General features: G+C 43.4%; 1 protein-coding gene across 1 annotated transcript; it reads left to right on the forward strand.

Moving 5' to 3' along the window:
* The first annotated feature begins 18,338 nt into the window (after positions 1-18,338).
* On the forward strand, positions 18,339-19,013 carry LOC128304632 (low molecular weight phosphotyrosine protein phosphatase 1-like). Its single transcript, XM_053041839.1, has 3 exons — positions 18,339-18,363; positions 18,423-18,772; positions 18,844-19,013. The coding sequence occupies exons 1-3, from the start codon at positions 18,339-18,341 to the stop codon at positions 18,970-18,972; spliced, it is 504 nt and encodes a 167-aa protein (XP_052897799.1). The 3' UTR covers positions 18,973-19,013.
* The last annotated feature ends 1,757 nt before the right edge of the window (positions 19,014-20,770 follow it).

Below are 20,770 nucleotides of genomic sequence, written 5' to 3' on the forward strand. Positions count from 1 at the left end.
TTTTGGGCTTGGACTACAACAAAACAGAGTACAAATAGATGCAGACTGGACAAAACCGAGCGCCCTGTCTAGTCTGCTTCCCTATTGCGGCTGTGGTGCTTTGGACGAATATCAAAGGATGGGGAGTGAAAGGCTACACGTGGGAATAAAGATGGGATTCAAAGGAGAAGACCGTTGTTCCTGGCGAAGCAGAAGATATGCCCCATGTATTTCATTCCACCCATTTTGACTATGGCATCTCCCTGTCTTCATTTCGCTCCCATATGTTATCCTCTGTTTCTAATTAGCTATCTTCCTGTTTTCTTTTCGCCTTCTCTTTTTCTTCCCACTCGATTTACTCTGTTTTGTGAATTGTCCATTTCCTCTTCTATTTGTTTCTTTCCTTTTTGTCTTTCCGGTTTAGTTGTACTCGCTTGTTCCAGCAGTTTTCTTAATTTCTTCTTTTCGTTGTAGGGTTTATTTTAGGGCCACTTTAGATTAAATTTTTTTTAATCTAATGTACAGCCCGCGAGGCAAACGATTTGATTAAATAAATAATAATAATAATAATTTCAGGTCCATGCCAGCCAAAACATCTCGGCACACTTGTGACTTTTGACTCAGCCAGATTGATACGCTATAGATGTGCTTCCAATGCGAAATGATGCGACATGAGACGAGACATCATCGATCTACAGAGTGCCCACCGAAACAAGGCTGCAGGAACACTTGCGGAGAGATCGAGAAAAGGAATCACCCGAGTTCATCCGTCTCCCACATGATCTGTTATTGAGAAAAGTTGCTGTGAAGAGCGTAGAACGTCTTGGTAAAAGATGGATCGGTCGTAAAAAAAAACGCCTACTATGATGCCTGATTTGATCAGTAAATCTGCTTGAATAGTTTCATATTATTTGTATTCATTGGGCTTAGTGATACTCAATCGGTTAATAAGTGGTTAAAATTAATTTAGGAATCATACTTCAAATCACATACTTCTCCGTGATGTATCATACTATTAATCAACCTGCTCCCACAATTATGGGAGCTAAATAAATGTGATTCATAAAACCATCCATAAATTGAATGTTTCCATGTAACATCATTATGGGACACCAATTATTTCCTGCAAACACATCACGATTAACCTTCATCAACTTTGGTTTTGGGGCGCATATTCAACAGCTTTAACCGGGACGTTTACTGACCCGGCTGAAAATCAGGATGCATTAACCTTTTATTACAAAACCACAAACCATGCATCCGTGAACATGAACTCACCCCACCAAAAGGCAAACCGGATGAAAAAGGGCTTTTCTTTCTTTCTCCACCAAAATCCCAACCTCCACTGGATCCCCGGCTTGACTGTGTGGAGCCGAAACGAATCGATCGTTTTAAAAAGCAGTAATGGCTGTTGTAGTTCCACCGTACGCAAAAATATATTTATACACAAAACATATTCAAACACAGACACACACACACACCCACGTATTTACCCGTACATGCTTTCAAGTTCATGCATGAAACTTTGAGCGGAATAAAACCACAGTGCACAGAGTTTTGAACTCTGTTTTTTTGTTTTGTTTTGTTTTTGTTTTTTTGCATGCAGATCATCCTCTTTTTCTCTACCATTATCAACATATTTCTATCGAAGCGGAAAAACCTCCATAAGCATATGTATATGAGGCCGGCACACTGCTACCTACTGCTGCCGTCTGCTGGTTCGATGTGCGTTATCCTTTCCACCCCCATCCTGCTCCGTTTGTTTCGTCTACCATCCCTTGATGGTATTTGTGGCTTTGGGTCAAAACTGTGCTATTATACCGAAATATTTTTCGGATCAGAGTGCGAGAGACGGGCAACAACAAAAAAACTCCATCTGATGAAAACTATATCCTTCGGATGTTCGGTACACACTATTGTGTGTGCCTGTTCGATACAGATCGCCGGCATAGAAAATGGCGCTAGATTGGGACATAGTTTGGGCTGCATAGCTCAATCCATCGCAAGCTAACGATTCGGGCACGCTGGATGGAATTTGGAACAGCAACACATATCCAAACAAATACTACTGCTCGCACCGATAAGCCGTGCTGGTGTCGTTTTGGTTCGTCGAAGCGATAGTATCGATAAAGGCAAGTACCAACACCGAGCCAACTCATTCCCATGCCCGGGTGAGGGTTTTTTGATTGAAACGGACCCACACATTCCGGGCGACGTAAACATTTTTTGGCCTTGGTACGCGAACGTGTGTGACGTCAAAGCTAGCCGATTAAGGAAGCTTAGCATAGACAACACGCATGATTGTATGGAATTCTATTTTAAAATATTTCACATAAATCAAAATATATTTAAATATTTTGCCCCGAACAGAAATGTGTCGGCCATGTGTTTAGAGCGAAGCTGTCAGCGCCATCTGCAGGGAAATTTCCTAAATCGCACTGATGCTACCGATCAAATGCCACGTGTTTCCATTAGGTTAGTGTATTGTTTTGAATTTTCTAAGCTACATTTATATTACTGCACAGCGAAAAATAATCCAATTTCCACCAAACAACATAAAATTACCCTACAATCATACTACCCAAGACTACCCGCTGCTAATGGGTCTTTGTTTGTGGTACCGTTTATCATTCATCTTATGATTAAGCATCGCCGCAACCATCGTGCCGCGGTCGTGCGATGAGACACCCCGGGGATGAAATGTCTCACACTGGCAAGGATGATCAAATTTATGAACACGATTCGTAAGCGCTCAGCAAATATACATTCCATATCGTCAATACACAACCACCGATATAGCCGGTTGTTTGCACACTAAATGGAAACTATACCGAACGGGACCACCGAGCAACAAGGACACCCTTCGGTGGGAGCTTTTTCTGGCTAATCCATTTACGTTTACGAAGGAGGTAAACGGGCAAAGTTTAATCAAATTAATGATTTGTGCTAATGCACCACAGCATCACAGTGTGGGAAGGATTAAAATAAAATGTTTACAAATGCTAATGCCCTTCGGTGCCCGCACTCTAGCAGTTTTGGGATGCAATTAAATATATGTTTGGCGGATAATGTTGGAAATTATATTGGAATTCCCGCTAATATTTAACAGATTCAATGTAAAAAAACGTAAAGTTCAATTAACAACATACATAACAAATAACAAATAATAGAAAAAGACATAACTCTGTTTGATTTATATCTTCATCTTAGCAACCACAGACCCTGATCTGTGTCGCAGGGCTCGTAGCGAAAGAAGAATTGATAGGTTAACTCACAGCAAAAGAACGAACAGTACGATGAGTCATCGTAGCCACCGTCAAATCTACACCTTCTTTATCACCCGACTCAGTTAGCCTTTGCGCTTGATTTCCCAACCGTAGCGGTTTCGATTGTTCGATTTTCTTCAACCATTTCACCCCGGCCCCGCTTCAAAACGTGCTCCCGATGAAGACACATCCCCTGTTGCCGGCGGTTGCTTCCGAGCACGAGCGCCGTTTTGCGTCTTTATCACACTCCCTGCACACAAAAGACATCTGCATGCGTTCCGCTGCGGTAGATTTTCTCCAGCGTGAATCCCTCCTACGACACATCGCACGTTCTTTCGTTTCCCAAGCCAAGTTTCATCTCGATCGTTCCGCATTTATATCTTCATACAGCAATAAATATCGTCTTTTATGATTTTCATCTTTATTGTTATGATTCTGTGTGTTTTTTTTTTATCTTCTTCTCTTTTCTTTCGTTCCACTCTCTTTCCATTCGCTCTGTAAACAACATCCTTGCTTGGTGGTAAGTAAAAGGATGGAATTTCGACGCTTCCAGTGGGATTGCGCTGTCTCGAAAGTCACCACCGTATATATAGCTTGTTTCGGTAAAAATTAATCGATGGCAAGGGATTGCAATTTATTTCGTGCCGTTGAAGGGGCGAAATCACAATTTTTCGCTCGAACGGTGGCACACAAAATACGTTAGGGATGAACAAACACGCTCTTGTACTTGTGGATAGTATTTATGCTACACCATTTGGGAGAACGGCATCACAAATAGACTCGCGGCCTGTCATACGGCCGCATGAACCAACCATTCAAGTGGGAGAAAAAGCAACCGATTGCATTCGTGTGATAAAAGTAGTGCCGGATCAATTATGCTTGTGGGTTGGTTCGGTTCCCCTTTTTTATTGGTACAACAATGGAGCCGAGGAAGTTAAGTGATTCAAATGAAACCCAAAAGAACCGCGTTATTTTAAAATATGTTTCACGATGAGTAACGGGAAAACCAACCACACTCTGAATGACATTTAAATAAAACGCCTGAAGTTATACTATTTGCAATACATTGTCAAATTTTTAAATGACCTTAGCGTTATCCACTGTTATGTAGAATGGTGTGCGTAGTTTATTGTTTCATTTGCAACAAACAAGCGACAGCCACATCATGTTTTTCGTGTGGAACTAAAGAACATGAAATTAAAGAAAAAATAGGAGTAAATACACAGATAGTTGAGTATTTAAATATACACACCAACATAAACAATTTTGTAAAAACAAGCAAAAATGCCCACAAACATAAACAAAACAACCAAACAAACTCACACACACACATAGAGGAGTTTCACAACCATCCAACGATGGCACTTTTCAAATAAACAACTGAATTGTTAGTCCAATTTGTCATTTATTTTTGGGGCAAACACAAGCATCCTCCAGCACGTTGACGTTGGCGTCATGTTAAGCAAATTGTTTTCACTCGTAACCGTTTGCCGAATGCGCCCGCACAACACAACGCCCGTACCAACGCATGACACAACGTCAGAGAAGCTAATGTTGCACACAGCACACGACAAATGTTTACATTTATGATTACGGCAGCATTTCAACCATTCCGGGTCATGTGCTGTGCAACGGTTCACACCTTCAAAGGCGCTAATCCTTCGATGCACCCGGCCAAAGAAGCAATAAGAAATATTCGAGTTGCATTGCAAACAAAACAAGTGTATTGTTTCCTGGTTTTGGGGATCCGATCGTCATCGTTGCCGTTTGGCTTTCAGCTTCACGACAGCATCCTCTTTCGAAAGCTCTTCCATGGGACAGGGCATTAAAGTGATTTGCCACTGCTCTTTTCATCGACCAGTGACATTGTGTGCCATAATTGAAGTACAAACATGCGTATGGTCACCATCAGCTGCAGCCAAGTAGTGTTCGTTGGGTATGTACGATCGGAAGCCTGGCTTTGATTCGGGTTTCGGGTGTACAAATTTCATCATGAAGCGGACAGGATGCGTTGGTCCGGTGGTGAGTTTATTTATTTATGCAATGTCAAAATGTCACACTGCCAAATTCATAATTCAACATTTGAGCAAGCCATCGAAGCCAACTGCCGGCGTGCTCAATACACAAGGGCTGATCCGACTCGGCAGCTCGGCAAGGTCCTTTCAAAACATCCTTCCAACATCCGCAAACGACAGAACGTGTGTTGCAAATCGCGATACCACAGCACAGCTAACCGTAGCAGTGTGTGTATTTGCGGCCACGATCCGCAGTGGGGAAATAAATAAGATCCGAACAGCAATCTCGTGCGTGGTACCATTTGCTTCCGGTGCGGCTGCACGAGTGTCGCACGCTCGTGAAGGATTGTGGTGAAAATGTTGTGCATTTCGCGCCTCTAACCGAAAGGAAATATTTGTTTGCGGTACGAAAGCGCTCCGGAGAAATTGCACCGGGAGTGTGTTGATACAGGCACGCGAATTCCAGTCGCGAAGGGAGACACCAGGATGATAAATCATGGAAGCGTATAATGAGCACAGCTGACAAATGCAAATCATAAGTTTGTTCCTCAGTTTACAAGCGTTTTCGTGTATTATGTACGTTGCGAGTCGCTTTTTAGCACTTCTGAACTAATGATTTTGTTTTGTGAATATAAAAAAGTGTCAATATAACCATTTATTACTTGGAAATCTAAAAGAATGGTAACTACAGCTATGCAATTGCAAACAATTAGGAATTATAAATAATTATTTCGAATTGTCTGTTGAATAGTCAATCAAATTTAGCAAGAAATAGCTTTATGCTTCCCAATGTACTTCATGCTTTATACATTTTAACAATTAAACTGCTCTCCCAATCGGTCTCGTCCATCAAATACAAATAATGCCCAATTCATGTTACTAAGGGTAATCCTATTGAAGCTTCGCACACAGACGCTTTAACACATTCTGTGTGCATTTTACGGATCAATCGCATCCCGTTTCACGGCAACATGCAATATGAGCCGTTTCCGAGTACCAACATGCAGCTGTGCTTCGTGAGCTTTTAACTCTTTGAACCGATTTCATTGACGCACGGTTAACGATAGGTTGATCAACAGAGTGATTATAATTTCTATCGAAGCTTCGATAGAAATTTGAAGCTCGTGTAAGCAGATTAGCAGGACGCATGGATTGTTACGGAGATCAAACTAGCTGTTTCTACGGAACTGCTTCGATAAGGTTGCATCATGTTGCACTGAATCGATGCTGTACCACGCATGGGAAATGTCAATTCAGGGATAAAGCTGCAAGTCGATTGCTTGAAGCAGGTTAAAGGTTCGGTATGATCGGTATAGAAGACATTTGTCTCATATTGAATATTCAATTATAATACTCATTTAGTTGTTTTCCGACTTTAAGATATCGTCTAAAATGTCATGTATGGTTTAGAGCTTGAAATTACATGAAATAATTCATGTACGAAAGCCAATTCATTCGCTGATAGCGTGGTCCTTTTTCTATGAAATTAAAAATTCGCAACCCAACACTTACTACAAATAAACAACGCTACCCACAACAAAACAGTAAGCAAAACAAATTCACCCCGTATCTAGCTAACAAATCTCGTTTCTATTCCACCACATCCATGTTTAAAATCTCTCTCCCATTGACAACAATCTCGGATTCTTTTGTGCTACTGCAAAAAAAAAGCATGAGCTACACTCGTACGAGACGATTATCACGAACCAAACAAAGGCTGATGTTGCCGCTTTCCAATAATTTTCCACCATACTGCACCACCAATTTCCGGCGAAAGCAACATGCACGTTCGTTAAATTGCACACGTCGAGATTCTTTATCGCCTTTGCGCTGGTGCATACGCGAAGTTTGCATTCCAATTAGAGCCACACTGTCCTGAGCTTGGGTGGGTGTGTGTTTGAATACACTATTTGTATCACACTACAAATGACACACACACACACAATTTCCTTCCCCGCGGAGTGTGGAAAATGTAAGTGAACCTATCCGCAAGATGACTTTCGTATGACAACACACCTACCGATGCGTTTTCCACCGGGAAAAGCGCACTCGCTTGCATACAGGTAATTGAGAGCATCCGAGCGATATGGAAACCACCAAATGGAAGCTGTGCAGCAAAACTGCATAATAATAACAGCAAACTTCTTCTCGCGCTTACCACGCTCTTCTTGAAGCTGTTGGTGTTACAGGATTTTGATTATACGGGTTTTGTTAATGGACTGCTGCTTGTTTGCTGCTTTAAATACGATCAACTGGATTAACGACGATATATTCAAGCCCATTGAGGTAGAAATAATGGCTGTGAGAGTTTGAGAATATTTTATTTAATTGAAAAGATTTGATGAGGTGACAAGGTTCTCCAAATGTCACAACCTCCAATAGCATACCTTCAGGCGTATTGGTAAATTAATGAAAACGCCTAAAATTATGCAAAATTATCGCAATACTGTTTATTCGTGCGTTTTCGACTTCGGCTGTAAATAGTGATTCTTCACAATTTGTCTTTTAGTCTGTTTCGAACAATATTAAGTTGCTAGCCATTTTTAAATGCTTTAAAGGTTACTCTTTACAATCGATTTTCCGAACATTGGATGCTATCGCATACAAAGTTCTCCATTACCATTACAACCTGAACCCTCATCACCATACCAACGACGTTGCTAGAAAATTAATTTAAAATTGAATATCTAAATTTCGTATTAAACTTGCCAGTACCGTGCAAAGAAAGTGGACATATTTCTCCCCGACTTCCCATTATCCACTATCCCTCTACCGGGTTTTCTCCCGATCCGACCCGATCGGCAAAGTTGCTCATCTTCATTCGAAAAATGCACTCACCGCGCTCTCACAACAATGTTGCACCAGGGCAGCCGTAGGGCAGCATCGTTTCACGCCCCATTTCAAGTGTCTTTCCCCACGCCCGCCCTTTCACACTCCAGCCCGCCCTCGTACATCGCTAAACGCGACCGCACATCGTCGGCTGCACATTCAAACGACCACTTCTAGGACAAACAATGGTAATAAAAGCGTGCAACTAAGCGCACGTCCTTCCCAAGGCTCCCCGGAACCACCCTGCCCGAAACAGTTGACCGCAACAGCTACAAGCAACCTTAGCACCACTGGGAGAGTAAAAAAAAAGGACAACTTTATCCCTTTTTTGTGTTCCCGCTTCTCTCTTGTTTTCCTTACCATTTTCACATAGTTCTTTGTTTGTCTTTTTTCTGCTTTCGCCACTGTGCAGTTGCCTGCTAGATGTGAAAAGTAGAATCAAAGAGAAAATGTGAACAAACGCCGAAGAAAAGGTGACTTCTTCCCATTGGAAATGATACCGTGGCGGTGGCGACAGCGCATAACGCACCGGATAAATGCAGTGGCAAATGGCAAACCGTTGCTAGCAAACTTTTCAAATAAATGAATGCATAAATAAGCGTTAGGGTGGGATGAATAACTTCTGCACTGGTATGTGCTGGTGTGTATGTCCCACGCCAGCGCCAGTCCACTCTAACGCCCTGTCTTACGAACGGCACGGCATTCGGGTGGGTTTTTGTGTGGAAAATGCTTGAGTGGGAGGAAAAACGTCGTTGCACAAAAACCGGGACACACGGCTCAAACCCGTGGGTACAGTTGTTGGCCGCTTCGTAGTTACAAAAACTAGGAAGAAAAGCAATGAACTCCATCCGCGCGTCGTCCGCGCGTCTTCAACGAGAAAACAGCTTCAATAGATATGACAACGTTGGGACGAAGGAATGAAGCAGAGTAGCAGAAAAAAAAACATTACCAAGAGAATGTTAAGTGAATCGTCTGTCAGTTTGAAACTTCCTGCCCGACGGGAAGCAAAGGAACAGGCTCCGTCCCAAACGATTCTTGAACCGTTCGCGTGAGTCTAAATCCTTGTAACAACTGAAAGACGGAACAGTGCAAAGATGCCTCGACGTGTGCATTCAACAAATAGATGATCTCATCCTTTACCGTATCCCGACGGCGATTTTCTTCCGATGCAAACGGGGCCCGGCATCATCGTGAAGGTTGGACCCGGTATGTCGCACCGCGGCTCGCAAGCTGAACGAAAGCGAAGGGTCACAAGGTCGGTATATCGGAAGGAGATCCGGCGATAACCGTTCTGCCGAGTCACTCCTACTCCGTTACGCTACAACGATGCCAACAGCAACGTCGACGACGACGACGACGACGACGGCGACGACTGACAATCGTACATCCTCCCGCACGAAGCACTCCGGAACTCGAGCATCCCCGGGCACCGGTGGAACTCGCTCGCTAAACCGGAGGGCCGAGATTTATGTGCTGTTTTAGCATAAAATTGTTTTATGGCTTTGGCAGTGCAAATGTTTAGAGGTTATTGACACCGGTGCTGCTATGGGACGCAGGATTCCGCTGCGTGTGTACGGCTAGCGCATTCTGTCTGTACGCGTGTTTCTACCCTACTCTGCCGGTTCTGTGAAACACCCTAACCAGTCGGCGACTTCTTTTCCTCTGACACTGACGCTGACAGGGGGGAGGTTGGTTTCTTTTTTTCACAATGCAATCTCCTCAGGAAAACACAAATCCGATGCTTCGAGAAACGAGAATATTGAACACACAAAATACAGTTGAAAAACTTTCAATAGAATTGATTATTTTTGACAATATGGCGCAGAGAAACGACCAAGAATTAAAAGGAGTAATTGAATTGACTTCCAGAGAGCGATTTCATTGCGGGGCGCCAATTGGTCTTCAGAGATAAGTTCCTAAATGTATGTAACCCGCACTACATGGTTGCCATTTTACACGTTTGACGTTTTACGTTACTTAATATCTGCATTTTCGATTTATTGATATACGTCTTTAAATTCTACTCTATCTTCTTTTCCCTTTTTCCCTTCTTTTCCCCCCTGTAGCGTCTAAGGATAAATGAAAAGACAAAAAAGCAGTTTATTTCCTACAAAAACGCTCATTTGCCTTTCACATTGCATACCTGTTGGAGTATTATTTTAAAATAAACTAAAAGAATCCAACATTCTTGGCCATTCTTCTAGCAGTGCCATTAAACTGATGCTAAATTATTGCTTTGTTTTCATGCTTACAACCTTGAACTAAATTTGCATAACTCAAATGATAATATCCTTCCGCCCTACCCAACTTTCATAGCGATTTTTTTTTTGCCACAAATATACCGATCAACTGTTTCTATGCATATTGCGGTTCCTGTTGTGTTTGTTTTTATTGCCCATGTTTCCTCGATGCGCAAAACAACTTCTTTACGTACATAAAACTCCCATTTAATCTCTCTACTCCGGTGGAAAATTCCAATTTTACCTTTAGCTGGCTGGTTGTTTTTTGTTCCCAAAACCCCCATCCGACAACGAACCAACAACAACAGCGACGACGACAAAAAAAGAGATAATAATTCTTTCCTGCTCACCGGGACACAACCACTTCCGCTAAGTTGTTGTGCCGTTTGCCGATAACTGGCCGAACCAATGCGCAACAGCAACATATCGAATCGAAACCCCGCCAAACCCGGCACGGGGCGCGCTGCATAAAGCAAAACGGTTTATGATCCAATTGTGCCATGTGCATGGGGCCAAAAACCCATAACGAACTCACAAGTGCCGGAATAGGTCACCGGGAGTCACATAATATGGGGAAGTTATTTTACTGCTTAGCGTGTTTTTCATCGTACCAACAACCAAAAAAAGTGACACCTGTGCAAAAGAAAAGGAGTAAAACAACGAACCTATCGTGCGAAAGTGAACGCAAAGTGAACGCAGTGCCCAAGGAGGAAAGTACGCGATGGAGTAAAAATAATATTAACGATTCGTTTCGGATAACAAACAACTTTCATCTCGAATCCTGCTCACCGGCGCCCGAGTGGCGCTGCGTGACGGCGAAATTCCGGAACCACATCCGGCGCTGTAAGTGCCACTCCACCAAACCACCTCCGGGGGCTGCGTGTTAAGAGGGTAAAGTTTATGGAGATAAAGGAAGGAAAAATAACTCGACTCAGATATGATGATGATAACATTCGAATGAAAGGATCGAAAGTGCTATCGGGAGGATCGAAGCAACCGCAGAATGTGTTTTCTTATCTGCTCGCTACACCTCTTTCGCGCCCAGGACCCACTGGTCTATCAGGACTTTGTTTGCCAGCACGTGCGCAAAGTGTATTAGTGGTACGCATAAAGCTCATGTTTACATCCCTGTTTTCACACCATATTGCCGCGCGTCGATTGGCGTCACTTGGCGAACCGACCTTTAACTACGATGTGGTTTCGTACGTCAAAAAAAAAACGGATGAGATATACTTGAGAAACATCTAAGCCCATCTACACTCAAGGGCCATCACAGCATTGCCAGAGTGTCGTACCAAATAATAAGCCACAGCATCACTGCATGCATCTCTACAGGGATGTTGAGAAAGCAATAAAACCATTTAGCAGAAAGATTTGTGCATTGCACTCACGAAACACGAAATAATGTCGAATCAAACGACAGGGCAAAAAATATGTTCACTGAGCTCAACTTTGAAATTTAAAAATTTTATCATTTACCGATAAATTCTTATTTACTAAACTATTTAATGCCTAAGGAAAGTTTTCCAAGTGGTTCAGCTATAAAAATTTCATCACACCTCGTTTGCAAGGACAAAATCATGTTATCAAATCTCCCCTTTTTTTCTGAATGTCCAATACTAACTTTCAATCTATTAACTCTGCAGCTAAAAAAAAAGAAGCAACCCTTCGGCAACCTTCTTACACCGTAAACATATCTAAATTAAATTACTTTATAGTTCACCATAAATCTGCTTCGAAATGGCACATAACTCTGCGCTACAAAATGATCTATTCCCACAGGACAATGGGCAAAGCAAACCCCCTGCCGAAAATAAAACGGCTGAACGGCCTCGCCCACGGAGGGGGAAAATGTTAATCTTCTAAATCGAAACCACATCACATCTAATGGGCTCAATGGTGCTCTCCAGCGAACAAAACACCCAATGCATGTTGGTGTTGATTTTGATACAACCGATGAAAACGAAATGGTCCCCAAATGGATGACTTTTCTTGTGTCTTTTTTTTTTTGTTGTTGTTGTTTTCTCTTTAGCACCTCAGCAACCAAGATATAAACACTTGCTAAACCCCGCACACCGTTCAACCGTATCCTCCCTGAAGGTGCTAGCCTAACCTGACAAATGGAAAATGAGATGGAAAATTTGCACACACGAAGCCAAACAATCAAGGTTGCCGTTACCTTTTTTGTCACATTATTTGCTTCGGTGTTTTGTCTGTCCCAGCAAACAAACACAAAAGCGCCCCGCCGGTGTGAGCCTATAAATTATTTGTGTCGAAAGGAGGAAGGCTAAAAAGTTTCTGCCCTAAACGGTGAAGAAGGTTTGACATTGAATTGGAAGGATGGGTTGAAGGAAGCAAAAGCATATCACACACACACAATGCTGGTGTTAAATAAAAGGGAATGTCGACATGCGTCGGATGTGGCGGGAAGCCGTGGGACATCCCCATTCACGACAGCATTTTTATTTCAAAACCCGTCTTTCATCGGAAGTCTTCACATGGCCACAACAATGGCCACCGCATGCAGTGACATCATTTCATTACGCACATGTGGCTGTACTTTTGATTAATGAAAATGGGAACATTAAGCAAGCACGCGGAATGTGTTCGAATTTCATTTGTGTTCATATCAATGACCGAGATTGCTTCATCAATGTTGGAGAGATTTTTGTTTCTACACTCATTCACCACTCATTCAAGAAATTGCACATACGATATAAGTTATAAAGGAATATATTTTCCTCTTACATTAATAAAGTCGATTTCAACTTTTATAAATTCTCTTTTCATTATATAACTTATTATTTAATTGTAACAATTGTGTTTAACGTAAAAGCATATTTGACTTCAGAACAAAACATACACGAGAAAATTGAATTGCATAACTTGAGGCGCTTTGTTTCAATTTAGCTTTCCTACCAGTGAATAATTTTACAATTAAATGTTGAACTGTAAATAGGAAATGAGTTATAACTATTTAAATACTATTTCATCTCGAAAGTCTTCAACTATAGCTTTCTGTTTCATTTCAAGCAACCGGAATGCACCTTTGGTCAGAAAAAGTTCTTTCAAACATACGACGCTGCTATCGAACGGTCTAACACATCCCCCCCTCTTTTGACAGTCCTTACACTGAAAAGAGGCAAAATAAAACCCTTTAAATGTATCCCACCAAGAATATCCACCATTTAGAAGGTTTCAATTCCATTTAGAGCTGGCATTTCGCAAAGCTGACACTCGAAGGTGGCCAGGAAGGATCGGCACACAAGCAGACGGTACAAAACTTTTCCCATTATCTGGCGGATATCGGGAACATCTCTCGCTCGCTCTCTCTCTCTCTCTCTCTCTTCCCTCGATATCATTCGCTGCCGTACATTCGGTGCTGGGTGTATCGATTACCGAACCGTGCCAAACCTAAAAACTACTACTGTGGCAAAGTAAACGACCGGCTTCCCGAGTGCCATTGAAAACTGGTTTTGCTGCATCGAAAGCTTCCACACGACGAACCATAATGCCGCATCATAGTTAGCGTTGAAGTCGTGTCGTGCTGCGTGCACCGTGCTCGAATGTGCACTTTCCCGAAATGGTGGCGGGGGTTAGTTTTTGCTGCTCGGTGAGAGCTATATTTTACCACTTTAATGAGTTTCTAATAATATAATTGACTTTTATTTCGCCATTTTTTTTTCTACGCCCCCGTTCGACCGGTTGGTGATTTCTTTCTCGTCCGAGATTTTCTCTTCCTTCATGGTTAACGGTTCCGCTTTGTGCGCTATAAATTAAGACATTTCACTGGTCAAACACAACGTTGATGATGGGTGAAGGAAGCACAAAAGCTCAGTAAAAATGTGGTGTACTTTTGAAAGCAGAAAACAGCATTTTTTTTCCCAGCGAGATCTTAAGAATACCGCTTCTTCCTTATTTTATCCCCACAACAATTCTTACCGGCCACCATAAAACGAAAGATACTTAAACGAAGAATTACACACAATTCTGCTGGTAAGAGGGTATTTGGAAAAGCTTTTTCCTGTACTACTTCTACTCCAAAAAGAGAACGGTTCGGTGTTAGCTTCGTTAAAACATCTCCACAAAACTCTTCCGGAACAACGATGCACCATTGGGGGGAGCAAAAACCTTGGATTATACAATTATACCATAAAATCGTGAGCAGTTGGCTTTAGCAAAGCTTCAAACGAAGGTTTACACCTAAAAAGCAACACACCTTCGAGGTGATAAAGGTGTATATTGTAACTTTTTTTTTATTATATAAGGAAAAATTTAACCGCTGATTCCAACGTTCCATCATACCATGTACAGCTTCTAGATTATTTTTTTAAGATTCCTTAAAGCCTTTCCCACGATGTTCCCACTGCACTAAGCTTTACGAATGCTTCACGTCAGACAAATATGACTCTCGGGATTCATGTCCTACAAAACCCCATCGACCGAACGCAACGCCCAACCAACCAACCGTTTGCAAAACAAAACTCATTTAAGAATCACATGGATAATACATCAAAACTATGAACAAAAGTTGCCATTCCTAACCCGCCCGGTCCCGGTCCGAGCCTCAGCCAACAAGCAGAAAGTAATGACAGCGATGAAGAAACGCATTTGTTCTTTCCCGCCCGTTTTTCGAGATTGGTCCCATAGGAGCATTCCCCTAATAGAAGCATCCATTTGTGCACGAACGAGAACAGTGCAGCTGGTGGCTGCACTGGCAAAAGTTCCGAGACCACGGCGTGGTCCGCCGCCAAGTGCATCAGTCGTACTACTGCCGGTGCTTGTGTCATCGGTGAAGACGTTTGCAGTTGCTTTTTCTTTTGCTCCTTTCCGCCGTACTTTTACAATTCTTCATCATTTCTGGCCAACCTGCCACGCTGCGCACCCTGCTCTGTTGCCCATTCCACCGCGAGCACGAATATATATTATTGCAGTAGAACAAATTTATGGAAAAACTTTCCCACCGTGACACTGCACGTATGTTTTGTACAGATGTTTTATTTTTTTGCATTCCCTCCTTAACCCTGCTCCAATTTGTGGCAGACGAATAGGACGCAGCTCAGCTGTCTGACGGCGAATTTGCCTCGCTTTCCCTTGGACGGTGCATTAGGGATCCTCTTCCTAACTTTCTAAGCCTGCGTTCCTATTGTTCCATTGCTCGCTTGTAGCCTCGTGGCAACCGATTCCAGTGTTCCATTGTCGGGGCCAGCTTTACAATGATGAAAATGGGGGTTTTGCTTAAAAATGTGAGTCAGAAATGTCTAGCTTCTTACACGGAAGGTTACACTAAAAGTATTGAAGGTTCAACCATTGGTAGAAAAAGTTTTCCATAATAGCGCTGTTAATAGCACACAATAGAATAGTTAATTTAATTTCATTTTTTCTACTTCAAAAAACTGTCACTAACGAGCAGATTGACAACCGCTAGCAGCGCCCTCTGCCACAAAATAATGGAAACGATTCTGTCAAACTAAAGATCGTGCTCGAATGCGGCGCATCCTTTTTGATTCACCCTCAAGCAATTTCACTTTGCAGTGTGACATGAAAGAGAGATGCCCATCACTGGTGGCATGGGGAAAAAAAACACCCTCGCCAGCTACTTTACACTCCCATTTAAGAAGCGAAAAATAGCAACCATCATCCACGTGCAGCGTCACCCATCCATCGCCATCCGAAAGTGTGCAGCGTTCCCCAACGCTCATTGCAACGCTTGCCGGTTTACGGTGGCAAGGAAGTGAACGAGTCAGTGAGCGAGTGAGTTAGGGCGGAAAACTGTTCAAAAACTTACTTATAAAAGTGCGCTGAATGGTAGCAGAAGAAAGCAAACCTGGCAGCGTATGGTGCAAAGTGTAAAGAAACGGTCTCTCTCTCTCCCTCCTTAGATTCTTCAACGAAATGCCAATTTATCTTAGTTTCGCTTCCGGTGGCAAAGCGGAAAACGTAAACTATCGACAGCGCGGCAAAATGAAAGTGGAAAAATTGTACCATCCCATCCCCCAGGAAGCGGCGAATTCTGTGCGTTAACTTCTTGAAAAGTTTGTTAAAATACGCCTGGCATTATGCAATTCCATGGCGCCTCCGGAAGGACCATTTTGTGTGTGTTTATCTGTTTCTTTCACTGCGAGCGAACACATTCAAATTGGATATCGTTTCGCTAGCTGTTCCGGCAAAACCGTGCACACTCCTTATGTTCCTGATCTATCGGCACAATCTACCGGGGGCTCCGTCGCTCGATGACGACGACTCTCGAACACATAACAACCGCAAACGCGCACAAGGACACGCACTTGAGCGTATTGTAGTAAACATAATTTTATTAGCATTATTGCTAAACGAAATTTTATTTACCTGCCCACAATTTACCGACGAACACGAGCAGCAGCAGCAGCAGGCACGTTCCAATTTTCTGTGACAATTCCCTATGTTTCGTTTTTTTTACAACTGCACCCCCATAAGCGCATGGCGCTTGCCGTTTCGTAACATTTGCAAATCCATCACCGACATTTGGTTCCGAATATTCATGACTTTCATGGGCGCGTGACGTTCTCCGTGCGAGGTTCGTCATCACGGGTTTGCACGGGTCGAATCATCGTTTTTACACTGTCGGTAAGCAAAACCACTCCGCCCGCAGGATCCCATCGGCATAACGAGGACACACGACCCGCACATCCCACTCCCCGCAGCGTACGGTAAGTGATCCCCATGCCCGGTCCTCCATCAAAGCCAATCAAAACCAAACATAACCGACCGTCCAAATATAAAACAACCACTTTTACGATCCGGCCCCGGTTCCTAAAAATCTGTAATCGCTAAAAATTGATCACCTTCGTACCGTGCCACTACTGTCCGTTAGCGCTTTTCGTCAAATTGAAGGTCGGTAGACGACGGCACGGTTCAGCGTCGTTCACGCTAGTTGTACTATTCGCAACCGTAAAGTGTACGAACACGGTACGATATTCTTTGTTTTTGTCCTCCACTTCCCCGGCTGCGAACGACAAATATCCTTTCCCGTATAGTCAGTTGATTGACAAAACCCGAACCCCTTACTGCTCACCAACCAACCAACCAACGCTGCTCGTACGGTGCCGAGTCTTTGGCTCGAACATTACTCCGCCCGATCGTAAACCGAAACGAAAGGATTATTATTTATCGATACACAAACCACAACTGGCTGGCCTAGCTGCCCATGCCCGCTTGGGACCGCATCTCGAACGAAAAGACCATTCGTCCTCACCTGTCACGAACGGCAGCGAGTGAAATCGCGATCACCCGGGTCATGTTTTAGGTTCGTTGTATAATTTTTCGATTTCCAACCATTTGATGAAATTGATATTCGATTTACTAAGGGCGAAATAATGGCCCGGATAATGAAAGTTTGTGTTCACCTAGGAGTACTGTTGTGCTGTCGGGGATTTACTGCAGTTTAATGAACGCACAGGGTAAAGAAATATAATTGCTTGCATTAATGTCCTCGTTGGCTGTTGGTGTGTGTAATAAATGTTTATGGACAATTTTTGCAAATATTAAAATATACCACGAGCACTGCTGAGTGTGTCGTAATGCATTAAATAAATGTTCCCGTTTACGTTGTGCTGCAAAAATACAATTTGCATAATAATTGCATACCTTAAGGCGTTTTAAACCAATAACCTACAAGATAATCCAATATTGAAAAAAACGAAACGCAGTGATATAAACAAACATATTTATTTGATTATTTTTAAAACAATTTACTATAGTTCATTTGAACCCATTTTTAAATAAATTAATCTAACATGGTTTGACACATCTGCATGAAACTTAAACGCCTGCATGGTATGCAATTGAGCTACCCACCAAGCTCCCCATAGGAAGCGATTTTAAACCTCATTGCGCAGCCGCCTACGATGATTCTGCGTCAAAACGAACTGTTTGCCAACAAACAGTCGTTTCCCTAAAAATAAAGTCCCTTCTCAGCTGATAGCAAACTCAGTTGTCTGTCAGCTGTGTCTGCTATACGTTTCTCAACGATGAAGATCCTCTTCGTTTGCATCGGTAAGCAACGGTATGCGGTCCATTCGCGATCACTGGATCAGTTTCCTTCTAACCCACAGGCAACTCGTGCCGTTCACCGATGGCCGAAAGTGTCATGAAAAGTGTCGCCGCACGGCATAACCTCACCGACTGGTACGTTGACAGTGCCGCATTGCGCGAGTGGAACGTTGGCCGACGGCCGGAAGAGCGGGCAATCGCCGTGCTGGCGGAACACGAGCTCACCTCCGATCACGTCACGCGGCTGGTTTGCTCGGATGATTTCCGTCAGTTTGATTATGTGTTCGGTATGGATGAGTCAAATGTGGCCGATCTGCTGCATCTGGCGCCCATTGACGGTAGGGCGAAAATTGAGCTGCTCGGTAACTACCGTGGCAGGGAGCTGGATAGGATTATCATCGATCCGTACTTTGTGAGTAGTAGTGGAAGTCCTGAGTGCTGCGGTTGATTACATTATAACTGGCATTGTTAACGTTTTCTCAGGAACACGGCATACTTGGGTTTCGACGTTGTTACGAACAGATAGTGCTGTGCTGCGAAAATTTCGTCAAAACTCACGGTCGACCGACGACACGAGAGGAGCTAAGTTTGGAGTATACTTTCCTGGAATAGAGTGTGGGCATAAAGTTGTTTTGTATGGTATTTTAGTAATATATTTCCGGAAACTATTACAAGCTTGTGTTGGTAGTTTATTTCTCTATTTTAAGTAACAAACCCCTAGCGAAACAATTGTCACAATTGAAAGTTCGGTTCGAAAATCACTGGAAACACACTTCCATTGAACTGTTTCACCCCCAATTGGCCCAATTGTGGTACCAGCAGCTCCATTCAGGCAGTATTTCTTTGTTATTTCATTAGTCAATTAGGTAATAGCGCTTTTGCAATAAATGCAGTGCTTAGCAAGCAATTTGCATTCGCAAAACCATCGATCGGCGGTGGTCAACACCGTTTGCCGTTCGGGCACCGTGCCGTGCGAAATGCAGGTATTTAGTGTACAATATCTAGCCAATATTAAATTATTTACCCAATCCGGATGTGCCATTTGGGCCGGCCAGCTCGTACACACATAAATTGCTTCCATTTAAAATCAATTTGCACGCCGCTCGCACACTCTCACACAGTTGCCACCCTGGGCAAACCCCTCGTGTTCTAGCTTCGGTGCTGCAACATTCAAATCGAACTAAATTTGACCATAACACATCCGACACACACCCATAAAAGGGTGTCCAATTCCCAGCCCCAGCCTCAGCCTGTAGCCACAAAAGTTGTTTGTTGCCAAAATCAAGTTTTCTCACGTTTGGAATTTCAGATTTCCGAAGGTTTCCATTTTGCGGGGGCGCTCCGGAACCATTGCCTTTGTGCAGAAGCGTCAAGCGATAACTCTACCGGTTCGTATAAAAAGAAGCACCAAGATGGGAGCATTCTGCGCCCGACTTCTTCCCGTCCTTCCGGATGGTCCGATCATCCGGGCTTTTCGGGGCGCACTTGCTATGCAACGCCACGGCAAAGCATCGGATTCCGGTCGTAACTTCCTGTTATTGCCACGGGAAGTGCCACTGCGGGTGTTATGTGTGAGAATCACAAATCCTAATGAAATCTTTTGTTTTGCACCGGAAAGCTGCCGGAAACCCCCTTGCGCCGCTGGACGGAAAGGATGTTACCGTTAGTGTCCTTAAAGCATCGAACGTGCTCTTATTCCGGCGCCTGTCACACGGTTGTGTGTGTGTGTGTGGCCGTACTTAGAAAGTTTCCTTCGAACGATCGGTTCCATCGAACCGTGTCAGTGGACGACGTGCTCCAATTCTTGCCCGGGTTCGGGGAATCTCCGGGTGCACGGGAATGGCAATCCAAGCGCCGGGTAATATTCGATTATGAGCCATTCAAGATTTGTTGGGAAAGTTTGCCATCAAGGCCTAGCCTCTCGTCAAAACGAGCTACCGGAGCAACCGCACCGAAGCGGTTAGAGCACTTCTGGCTCACATTGTGGCAGATAACGATAAATGGAGCGTCAGACATAACACTTCCCGGACTGTGCAAAACCCCACCGGTCAGTGTGCCATTATTTTATTGTCGAAACAATTTCAAAGCAACAATATGCATGGGACGCAGAGGTGACCACAGAAGAATGTTTGAAGATCCTTCCCGAAAAGTTTGCCCTTGCCCAGCAACAAAACGAAAACCTGCCAGACGCTCTACCTGTACAGCCCACCCTGGGATGCAAAACTTCGTCGTTATTTGATTATGATTTCCCATCCGGTCCACTTCACAATTGCAAATGTAGTCCGTCGATGGCCGCGTCTTATTCTCTCCCATTCCCCGTTCCGGCCAGGGCAGCTTGAAGCACCGAATTTGCTTCACAAATTTTCATCCCAAAGTTCTTCACTCCTTGAAAATTCGAACCCAGCAGAAC

The sequence above is a fragment of the Anopheles moucheti genome, chromosome 3 (genome assembly GCF_943734755.1).
Source record: "Anopheles moucheti chromosome 3, idAnoMoucSN_F20_07, whole genome shotgun sequence".
In the NCBI taxonomy this organism is placed as follows: Eukaryota; Metazoa; Arthropoda; class Insecta; order Diptera; family Culicidae; genus Anopheles; species Anopheles moucheti.

What these genes read in the sequence shown, in the direction of transcription:
- LOC128304632 (XM_053041839.1), top strand. Translation starts at nt 18,339, where the DNA reads ATGAAGATCCTCTTCGTTTGCATCG. An exon ending in GATCCTCTTCGTTTGCATCG is followed by an intron (nt 18,364 to 18,422) that starts GTAAGCAACGGT and finishes TCTAACCCACAG; the next exon opens with GCAACTCGTGCCGTTCACCG. An exon ending in TTATCATCGATCCGTACTTT is followed by an intron (nt 18,773 to 18,843) that starts GTGAGTAGTAGT and finishes ACGTTTTCTCAG; the next exon opens with GAACACGGCATACTTGGGTT.